The sequence below is a fragment of the Equus asinus genome, chromosome 1 (genome assembly GCF_041296235.1).
Source record: "Equus asinus isolate D_3611 breed Donkey chromosome 1, EquAss-T2T_v2, whole genome shotgun sequence".
NCBI lineage: Eukaryota > Metazoa > Chordata > Mammalia > Perissodactyla > Equidae > Equus > Equus asinus.
This window is the reverse complement of record NC_091790.1, coordinates 37,669,210-37,680,907: the sequence shown is the minus strand read 5'-3', so window position 1 is coordinate 37,680,907 and position 11,698 is coordinate 37,669,210. Positions and strand designations below refer to the sequence as shown.

At 41.2% G+C, this 11,698-nt stretch overlaps 1 protein-coding gene across 5 annotated transcripts in view; it reads left to right on the top strand.

The window, feature by feature from the left end:
- The window catches only part of PLEKHG1 (pleckstrin homology and RhoGEF domain containing G1), a 223,515-nt gene extending 212,694 nt beyond the window's left edge, over nucleotides 1-10,821 (top strand). For all 5 annotated transcript variants that reach the window (XM_044760907.2, XM_044760909.2, XM_070490870.1 and 2 more), the window contains one exon: nucleotides 5,428-10,821. In XM_044760907.2, the coding sequence (XP_044616842.2) occupies nucleotides 5,428-6,488 (1,061 nt within the window). In that variant the 3' untranslated portion in view covers nucleotides 6,489-10,821. The remainder of the gene's footprint in view (nucleotides 1-5,427) is intronic.
- Nucleotides 10,822-11,698: the final 877 nt, after the last annotated feature.

Below are 11,698 nucleotides of genomic sequence, written 5' to 3'. Positions count from 1 at the left end.
GTCACTCGACGTTCATGCTCTCACAGTGGGACCACAGACTGACTGACAGACAGACAAGGCTGTTACTCACCTTTTCCCACTTCACCGCATCCTACAAGGTGGGGTGATGTGATTCAGAGGGTTTCATTGTGCGTATAACCTGGTGACTACAGATCTGATGTTTTAATAGAATCTGAAGTATGAAAATAGCAGTTGGTTTGACTGTGGCATCCACAGCTGCTCCCTGGGTATCAGTAGTGTGTTCTCAGGCGTGGTAGCTTGTGGAAGCTGTTAGGGTTTGGAAGCATTAGGAATAGGATTGCTCTTGGCTCCAGAATCCCAGCAAAAAGCCCTACACATCCTAACAAAGACAGACAGGAGCCCTGTTTGCATTTTTCTTTTTAGCTGTTCACAAAATGACTCAGTTGTTTTCTCACGTATTTCGGTTACTGGTTGATTTTTTAAAATAGCTGCTGTTCTGCGCTTAAGGCCGTCGCATTTGGTATTCTCATGTATGCTTCTGAGAAGTGTAATTCTTTCCGTCAAGTCTCCTTTATGGGGCAGAAGTAAACCAGGATCTCAGGTATGATGTTGGTACGCTTAGGACTAAAGGAGGGACATGTTCATGGTTTGAGGTTTTTCTCCGTTATAAAGAAGCACATATGCTCTGGCTAAAGTAGAGAAGGTTCTGAAGGATGGAACTTAACACCGGTCTCCGTGGAAGAGCATAGATGTGAATACAGCACACAGTTGTCGTGGAAAGGAACAACCTGAGGGAGAGGTGCAGCTCTTACCTCAGGAGCTGTTCCCCTCCAGACGTAGAGAGATTTCCGCAGTTAGACCCAGGAGTCTGCATTTTAAAACAGTGTGGGTTTGTCAGTCATATTTTAAGACTCCTTGCCCTAGATTTCCTGACAAAGGGCCAGCTCAGCATCAAATGAGAGGGGACAGCACTCCAATTAATGGAAAACCCAGGAGGCTCCGCATCAGGGCACATTCAGATCGTCCGCTTGATGGCCACATAGCTCAACTGGCCAGTTGATGCCACTAACCTCTTTTCTTTGGGGTTGATTTGTTTATCTCCATGGAAACCAGAGAATAAGAAGGAAATCTCCAAGTCCTAAACGAATCCACAAGTGAGAAGAATCTGTAGGGTTTTTTTTTTAAGTTTGATAGTATTTAAGAGTTGTCTAAAGCTGTGTATGCTTTTCCTAGAGCTAATCATAGAGTAAAATTTCTTAACAGACAGGGAAGTTAAGCCCTGGAATTGCCACCTGAAGGATTTTACAGATTCTTTGAGTTCTTCTTCTTCTTTTTAAGTAAAATAAAGGTTAAAAATGATTTTTCTATGAATGTGAGAGAGACGAAGTCGGATATATTTTTCTCCTTGCAATAATATGCTTGAATTAATTCATGCTCCTTTTCCAACACCAGTGTTGCTAAGCTGGTTTGTTATATGTAGAAAAAGTGACTGAGTTCCGACTGCAGGAGTCTTTTTGGAGCATAGATGGCATTAGAAACAGTGGCAATGCAACCGCTGTCAGAATCTAGGTTAGGGCTCCTCAGAATGGGAGAAAATATAATGCTAAGGTTTCCGATGATGATGGATTATGTCAGCAAACTGTCGTTTGAGAAATGGTAATGGGCTGAGCCAGGTTGTTTGGGATATGGACCATCCATTAAAATGCCAAACTCTGACCTTGATAGAAGCATCGATACTAAATCATTAGGGCTTACAACTCCCTTGAGTAGTCTTCTGTTTTACCCACCTTTTAAGTATTAATAGAGTTCCATTTGGGGGTTTTCTTTTGCTTCTTTTCGCTTTTAGTTTGTTCTCCTTTTTGGTTTGCCTGCTGGTGCCTTCCCATAGGCTCTTTTCTCGGCTTTGTGTCTGGGTCCATTCTTGACATGGTGGGCTACTATCGACGTTCTCCCCCAACAAAGAGGAGCAGATCTCTCCAAAGTCATCTTCTGAGAGTGGAGTCTCCCCCTGCTGTCTGGCAGGAGCACGTCCCTAGGGCCTGCCATCTCTTGGACCTGAGGAACCTTCCATCTGGGTGGATGGAGACCACTTCCTGTGCCCACTAGGCTTTCAATCAGTTGACGTGATGACTCCTTTTCTCTCTCTTGTTTATCTGGGCACAGGACGTCATAATCGAACGGACCGATTCTCCAGACTTCTTCGTATGGGCCTTGCCACTTTGCCAGGAGCTTGCTCTCGGTGTTGTACGGAAGGAGGAGCAGCCTATTCACCTGCTGAAACTCTCGAGCACCTTTCTTGACCTCTCTAGCCGGGGTCTACAGGCCCCGGGTCAGATTTCCGCCTATAAATCACCCAACCAGGTCTAGTCGCTCCCACCTTTCAGAGCCTCTTGTAGCATGCTGGCCATCTCGTTCAGTCAGGCCTCCCTCCTGATGGTCTTTGAGGCCAGGGAGGCCTTTGGGTTCCATTTTTTTGTGATGTTTTACATGGTAGAAAAGTCCACACAGGCTTGAGGAATTTTCCTCCCATGTCAAGTAGGGAAGGCAAAATAACATTTTATCCTTTGGTCTGCATGTCAAGCAACATCAGAAACATTGATTTTAATCCTCTGTCCATTGAAATAATATTTCCTGCCTCACTCAGCAAGGATCACTTCAAATTTTTATCTGGAATCATAAGAACTCCACTTTTTAGACCTATGAAAGAGAAATAAACCAGAGACAGCCCTGGGGTTGTCACATAATGATAATGTACATATTCTATAAAGATTATTAATACCAAACTAAGGATTAGAGAGAACCTTGATCTAGCTGGCTAATGCTAAGCTTTTTAGGCTAGAGGTGTCCTCTTTGGCTGGCTGTTTCCTATGTATGTGGCTAAGCAAATCTGTTTAATGACAGCCATTGCTCTGGAAGCCCATGTCTTGTTCACACTGGCATCAAGCAAATTAGAGAGACCCCTGAGAGGTCAAGCTGAGACCAAAAAACAAAAACCTTAGATAGGCACAGTAAATTGTCTACTTGTGAGATGCTTTTTATTCCAAACTTATAAATGGTCAACTTTTTATTATCCAAAGACAAATTGTGCCGTTAGGAGTTATCCGTAGGAAGCATTTTAATCAAAGCCTGTCTTCTGGCTTCCCCTTTTCCTGCCATGCCCCTGATTTCTAGGCTGCCTTTCCAGCCAGTGGTATGGTCTTAGGGAAGTCACGTCTATTTTTAACACTATGCTTAAAATAAAAGGAAGCAGTCCAAAAATTATCTGAGTAAAGAAGTTAGTTCTTAAGACCAATTTCTATCTGAAACTATGCTTGGTGCTTTGTGGGGATTCTTCCCCAAGATTAAAAGCTCGTGGACTAGCTGGAGTAATAAATTAGCCCATATAAAACAACTAGCAACCCAGGATTGCCTGTGCAGCCAATAGCTAAGAATAATGGTGCACACCAAGTGCATAAGACATCAGAGAAATCAGTTAGAATCGGATTCATGGAAGGGATAGGGCTTCTGGAAGGTCTTGAAAGGTAAATAGGGTCTGATTAAGCAAAAGAAGAAGGAGAGAGTGTGATAAGGAAGAAAAAGGCAAGATAAATAATATGGGTATTTTGGATAATACATGGTTTCAGATTATCTGGACCACCATGTTCTAAAGTCAAGAGCTAATTGTTCTCACAAGTCTTTATGGTTATATTCTGATACTGGAATAGTTTACCCAAATTTTTTAATTAGCTCTCACTGCTTCCCCCAAAATTGTCATCTTCTTGGAACCTTGTGAAAGTTCAGAGCCTTCCTGATTCAGCCGTGGGGTCAGGCTCAGGGCCATAGTGTAGATGAGAGGGGCTTGAGCAGAAAGGTCTGACTTTCAGGGGGGACTGCTAACCGAAGGTCCAGCTGCCTTGGGTTGGATTTCATAGTTAATGAAATACTATGGATTTCAGGGCGGCGGACATGGGCACCTTGGTGTCCTTGTACACTTCCAGTCTCTTAAGTGCTTGCGAAATCTTAATTGGTACTGAAAGTCTTTACTATGCCCTTTAAGAAGTAATAGCTCGAGTTTCTGTTATTAGACATTCCAAACTAATAATCTCTGTCCTTCAAGGGAATTTGGACTTGAGAACAAATCTGAAGGGTCCGCATATAGGATCTATAATGAGAGACTGAACAGACTATTCACCTCGATTCCTGGGACGAGGGGCAAGCGTTTTGAGGGAGTTGCATTTAAAGGGCACACAGAATTATAGCAGGTGGTTTTCTGTCCTCACAGACGATAGACTGGAAAGAAATGGCAGAAACTCAAATATTTAGTTTAAATTCAAGGAATAATATACAGACAAGAGGTTACTTAAAAATATAGGTAGCTTAAAGAAGAAATGTGATGTCACTTACTTGCTGGTCATCCTATATAGGATGGATTCCCTTTATAGAGATGTGTAGATGTGGCCTGAGCAATTTATAGGGGCACATGGAATTCCTGGATTCTAGGGTGGTCGTGTGGGTTACCTGGATTGGGGAGGGTGGAAGAGAAGATGGCTCTGGAAATTGACATCTCTGGGCTCTCTCTCTTAAATCATTCCTGGCCCAGGAGAATGCTCTATCCACATCATGGTTCTATTAATATCTGTAGAAATGCCTGCATTCAGAAGTGGAGCTGAGAGGAGAATGGCCTCAGAGCTTCATTTGAAGTGGCAATAGCTTTCATGGAAGTACTGGTCAAATCCTGTTCTGAAACCAATATTACAGAGCATTAGATGATCGATTATATGCCCAGATGGCTCATGCCTAATGACTTGGAAGCATAGACTTCCGCGCCTGGCTTCTTGGGGATGGGAAAGGAGGCGTGGGTCAGTCAATACATGTGGTTTTGAAGTAGTGGAAGGGAGGACCTCCCGTAGACATTGGGTCCCCAGACAGTGGCAGTGCAGGGCTACCTGGAAACAAGAAGTACAGGAACAGCCACTGGGAGCGGGCTCTTCCGGGAGTAGTGGTCTGAGAGCAGTCAAGACTGGTGAGGAGCCAGGGGTAGCCGTTGCTTGCTGGATTGTGGCCATGCTGCTTTTAATAGCTGACTACTCGAGCTATTTCTCATTGACTAGGTTTAAGTGCTGACTTTCTTGTTTTTATGATGCCTCTTTTTAGCACTGAACTATTTCATGCCCATAAAGAACGCTAGAAATTTTCATTACAAATAGCAAACATTTGCAGACCTGCTGTTGGAATGAAATAATCCAGAATTAGATCAAATTAACTGGACTTTTAGGTGGCATTTTTGTTTTTTATTAAACAGTGGGTTATTTTATTACTTTGTGTTGCTTACTTTTCAATGATTACTCATGCTCAAACTTTTAAAAGGCCTGTCTACTGTTTCAGTTTTTAAAATAGGTTTGTTAGAATGTTATATTCTTATTTTTTAAATCTTCATGTGTAGAAATAATGCTGTGTATGTTTATTGTTTCAATATTTGCCTTCCAGGTGCCAGGATTGCTGAGTATTCCCAACTGTATGACCAGATCGTGTTCAGAGAGCCTTCCTGTGAGACTCGGAGGGAGGACTGGACCAGCCCTCAAGACTCCTCCACCCTCACGTCTACATCGCCTTCCCAGGCCCAACATGGGAGCCAGGATTGGCTTCTGCATTCGACCTATAGTAATGGAGAGTTAGCAGATTTCTGTCTCCGACCAGAGCAAGACTTGAAGTCAAAATATTCCACTTTTGAGATCAGTCCAAAAAGTACTCCAAGACAGTTGTCCACCGCTTGCTCCGTGCCTTCTCTTCAAACCTCTGACCCTCTGCTGGGCTCCATACAGAGACACAGCGTGGTGGTCAGTCAACCCAACAAAGAGAACTCCCTTCAGGGCTATCCTTACAACTCTTTGGGTCGGAAAGGAATCAGTGCTAAATCTCAGCCTTATAACAGGTCCCAGTCATCTTCCTCCATCTTAATAAACAAGTCAGTGGACTCCATCAACTACCCTAGTGAAATGGAAAAGAAACAGCTGCTGTCTTTACACAAAAGTTCCAGGTGTGACAGTCACCAGGATTTGCTGCCAGGTATCGCTGACTCATGTCAACAGGGCCCTGAAAGACGCTCAGATCTCACCCTCCAAGACTCACAGAAAGTTCTGGTGGTAAACAGACATTCACCTTTAAATGCCCAAATAGCTACACAGAACTATTTCTCCAATTTCAAAGAGACTGAAGGAGACGAAGATGACTATGTGGAGATAAAGTCAGAGGAAGATGAGTCAGAGTTGGAGCCATGTGACAACCGTAGGAGGAAATCTGACCCAAAGATGGTAGATGCCGACTTTCCTGATGTCTGCAGCAACAACACCGCTTACTCTTTGAATAGTCCATGTACTCCAAAGAAACCAATAAGCGGCAAACTTGGGATTTCACCATATCTGACGTCATACAACAATTCTGACAAACTGAATGACTATCTCTGGAGGGGCCCATCTCCCAATCAGCAAAATATTGTCCAGTCTCTGAGGGAAAAATTTCAGTGTCTTAGTTCAAGCAGCTTTGCCTGAGATTCTTAATAGCAGCTGCCTGAATTAATTTCTTATCATGCTCATACATTACAGACACTGAGAGGTGTTTTATATGTACCAGATTAAAACAATTTTGTAATAACCTGAGGTGTAAAATATACTTTCTTTTCACAGCATGACTTTTTGAAATGGCTGCCCATCCAGCCAGGATTGTACTGTAACAGATGTCAGTAGCTCACAGTGTGTTTTCTGATACTGATTGTCTTCATGTTTCATGTAAGTCAATCTCACTCGAAAATTTTTAGGCTTTTTTTTTTTTTTTTTGCTTGAGGAAGATTAGCCCTGAGCTAACATCTGTGCCAATCTTCCTCCATTTTATATGTGGGTCACCACCACGGCATGGCTGACAAGTGGTGTAGGTCCACACCTGGGATCCAAACCCCAGAACATGGGCCATCAAAGCAGAGCATTCCAAGCTTAACCACTGTGCCACGGGGCCGGCCCCCCGCTTTTTTTTTTTTTTCTTTTTAACATGCGGCCGTGATGTTTTTTTTCCCATGTCCTGATAGTGCCCAGACTTTAACAAATGGGATAATCCTCTCATGATATCCAGAAGCCATGAGTAGTTTTATCCTAGGACTCAAAGGCAGCAAGGAGGGTTTTTCATGTATTTTAAAAAAGAAAAGAAACTAAAGTTGTTTAAAGGATCATGCTTATATATGACATTTTTGTTACATTTGTGGCAAGATGCTGGAATAATTTAAGCTAGAGATCCATTTTAGGGTTTCTATGCTCTTATTCCTACATCAGTTCATTATGATGCAGAAATTGTGTAACTGTTGGAAATTAGAATGTAGCAAGACCAGTTTTTTGAAAGCAAAAGTCCTTAACTGTATTCCTGGACAAGGCCTGGAGAATGTGCTGCTTATCAGGTTTATTTTATGATTTCTAGGGTAATGAATGCTTCCCCTAATAGCTTAAAGCCAAGTGCAAAAAAGAGCAAATTGACTTATTAGAAAAGATAGGTTGACATCTGGGAACAACTTATCTCATCATATTACAATTGAAAGATGTGGGTAAATAGAGCCCTTCATACTATTTTTTGTGCCTGCCTAATCAGCACAAAGTAAACCATAAACTGAAATAAAATGAAGCACTTTAAAGTTACCCCATCCAGAGCAGTTCTTCATATGGATTTTCATGAGTTTCGTACTCAGCCAAATGACCTCATTCCAACCTGGAGGATTTCGTTGACTGCAGTGAAATTTATTTTCTAATCCTGACATAACAGTTTCATTGTTTTGAGGCATTTGAGGCATATAAAAGAACAGAATCTTTCGTTGCCAAGTTCTGACTAACAGCATCTTTGATGTTGTCATTATGGTCTTTAAATAGCGGTTCATTGTGATACTATGTACTAATCTAACTCTTTATGGAAGGAAACAGAAAAACAAAATAAGACCTTGTGAGTCAAAAGCAAAATCAAGCTAAGTGAAAAATGAAGGCAGATTTATTGCTATTTTATAAAGATATTTTATTGAAGACTTCGGTCAATGCAACAAGAATGTTTTCTCAAACAGTGGCCACGGTATTCTCATTTTTAGGAGTTTTACATTCTGTGGCTCCTCTCTCAGCCTCTCAATTTTCATTTTAAAAGATACCATAATATGTGTAGGGAAAGTGGATGTGAGCTTTTCTTTTAAAGGAGAGCAATGAGGTTGATTTGAATCAGGGACATCTTAAACCATCATTCTTGCCCTCTTTTGAAGTCTTAATGCCTCTTTTTCTTAACTAGAAAACGTAAAATGTGACCATTCTATTTTACACACAGGTACCTAAGGCTTTAAATCACAAAAAATTACCCCCATTTCTTGCTTTTCCATACTCTTCTTTCTTCTTGTAGCTTATAAAACAAAGTCCATATTGACTATCACGGTTCTGCAAACATTCCTTCTTTCATTGCCTTTCTTTAAACGTGAGTTTTCATGATTAAGCAGTATCAGAAAAGAGAAGCGTTGTAAGAAAGTGTATTCTTAGACTTGAGAGGTGTCTATAAGTGCTTTTATAAAACTAAGTGCACTGACTCTTGTCCCAGGAATGCAGTTTTCCATTTTTGCTTTGTAGTTTGTATGACCCAATTCTGTATCATCCATATTACTGTGGTGTCTTATTCTCAGAAATTATTAATTCTTCCCACCACTCTCTTGTTGCATGACCTTGATGTCGCCTATAGGAATACACGCCACCGCACGAAGGTGGATACTTAACTGTATAAAATGTCTCTGTGGTTGTCTTTAGGTTCTAGGACAAATCTGTAGTTTCATAGAACACTTCCGTCGGCTGGAATGCAGATTTTGAGAGCTGTGTGTATGTATATAATACATGTTCGTATTTTTCCTCAAAGTTATCAGTTAAGTGCTTTTGTTTAAAATAGTTTCTTTTGGAGGTTGGGTAGGGATGTATATAATTGGGGAAAAAAGGTATATGTACTTAAAAGTATGTCAAGTTCTTATTAGGTCTCTGTACGGAAAGTTCAATTTTTTTTATAAGTTCACTTTTCACGTATTCTATTCTTTGTGCAAAAAAAAAAATGCATCTAGGAAAACATAGTTTAAATACTGTATATAAGATAATGAAAGTTAGTAATGCTCATTATTTAATAAAGTTTGTAAAGTACGAAGTAAATTACAGTGCGAATTAATGTGTTTATTCTAGAAAGGTCAAGATTTCTCCAAGTGACATTTAGGTATAATACTTAGTCTTGCCGTATGGGCCATGCAGAAACTGCTTCAGGGTGCTGGTGACATCCCAGGTTTCAGTGGCCCATGACAGACCATTTTCTGTATCTTTGGGTCTCTTTTGATATATTGAATTTAGTCTGGGCTGATTTTTTTTTCTTGATAGGTGGCCAAATTACATGAATCACTAGATTATCTTTTTCATTTTTTTACTTTGTAGGAACAGAAGACATCCTTTTAACTATTTCATTATTGAATCAAAAATTAATATAACACGTTTGGGGCACAAATTAAGGTTTTTTCATGCAACATCATGTTCTGAGTTTTCTTTGATAGACAATTTTACAGGGAACACAGCATGCTAATATAAATTGGTAATTATCGACACTTTCTAAAACAATTTTATTTCCAAATATGAGCATAATATCCTGCCCCATTATAAGGAAAATATATGTTGCCTAACTTTCCTGATACAGAGGAAAACGGCCTTTAAAATTTTCTTTAGAGTGTTTTAGAGTGGAGAGTTTCGAAAGCTCACACTGAGGATCCCTCAGACTGTTCCCCCTGGAGGGTGAAAACTGATGGAGTTTTGTGTGAGTCATCAGAGTTCAGTTTAGAGAAGCAAATGAAGACAGAAAACTCTGCCCTGCATGAATTCTATACATAATTAAATCCTTAGGGGGAAAAAAAAATCTTAGAAATCAGGTTTGTAATGAGCTATAAATACAGCTGTTAAACATGACTATTCAATAACGTTTGTCTATTAAGTAGTCTTTTGATATAAAAAATTAATTTCTATTTTGAGGAGCAAATGTTAACAATCCTTCAAGAGTTCTCACATCCTTTATGCTACATAACTTCCTCTATCTGGACAGTGGAAACTACGCCCAAGTCTACCAGCCAGAAAGGGATTATAATAAAAGAAACTGCTTCATGGGCAGGGCTGGTGGCACTGTGGTTAAGTTCACGTGCTCCACTTCAGCGGCCTTGGGGTATTCCGGTTTGGGTCCCAGGCATGGACCTACACGCTGCTTGTGAAGCCATGCTGTGGGGACATCCCACATACAAAATAGATGAAGATTGGCACAGATGTTAGGTCAGGGGCAATCTTCCTCACCAAAAAAATCAAAAACAAAACTTTGACTTCTTTGCTAGTTTACATATGTCTATATGTCTTTATTTATTATTTTGCTGAGGAAGCTTCTCCCTGAGCTAACATCCAGGCCAGTCTTCCACTATTTTTTAGTATGTGGGCCACCAGCACAGCATGGCCACTAACATGGTGGGGTAGGTCCATGCTCAAGAACCAGGCCTGGGCTGCCAAAGCAACGTACACCGAACTTAACCACTAGGCGACAGGGGCTGGCCCTATATGTCTTTATTTTAACCTAAACTTTGTCCTATGGATAACACCTGGAGCTTTCTTATGCATGCCTGTAAAATGTTTTTTGTTTTAAAAAATCTATGAAGACATGAGCATTCTCATATTTAGCTTCTCACATTTTTCTTTCCTTACAAGTAGTTTAGAGCATGGAACACCAAGATAATGTGGAATTATGCTGCATTACAAAGGTTATCAAATGCAAAATATTGCACAACCTATGTTACTGTAAATAAAATTTGGGATGTTTGGTTTATGGTATATTTGAAAACTCTTTTATAGGAGGTGAAAAGTTTCTTTTGGGAAGAAGATTCTAACATATAGCACATGTCGCATTCAACCCCTTGAGGTAGAAATGTTTTTACCAGCTTTGCACAGTGCCTGGCCATTTGTAGGTGTTCCATGAATATTTGATAACTGACCAGATAGAGTCAAAAACTGGTTTGAGCCTAAAGCATGAGAAAAGCACATTGAGACACAAAGGATAGAAGTTAAGAACAACAGTGACTAAGTCGTTTCTAAACTTCACAGCACCCGCCCTCAGGAATCCAGCATCACCGACTGCACAGTTTCAGAGTTCCCGTGCAACCGGTCAGGGTCGAGACCCCGTGCCCCTTTTCTGTCTCTTGGCTGTGGGTGTTCCAGAGAAATTTACTCCGAGTGAGATTTCCAGTGACCTTGTACGCTAAGAATCTACGTGGTCATGTGAGAGTCGGACTGTCACACCCTCCTCTGAAATTCCGTTTAGACCGAAGCCTTCCCCACGCCTGGTTTCCATGATGTGAGGAGAGCAGAGAGCAACCCAGCGTGCAGCGGTGGGGCTGAAGTCAGGGCAGGTGGAGGAGAGGGGCCCAGCATGCTGAGGTTTTTGGGTGCCGAAAGACAAACTTGCCCACTTCCCAACAGTGGTGTATGCCCCTGAGCTAAGTCCACTTTACGTGTCTGTGAAAAACCACGAAGCTTGATTTTCCTGACAAGGGCTTATTCACAGGGCATTGTGCCGTAGGAAAGGAAGAGCAGCTGGCAGTTCCACGTCACTGGTTATAAAGCCATGTTTGTTCAGCTCAACATCAAAGAACAGGGCTTGGATGGTGCAAATTATCTGCTCTGTGGGGCAAATACAAGCCCCC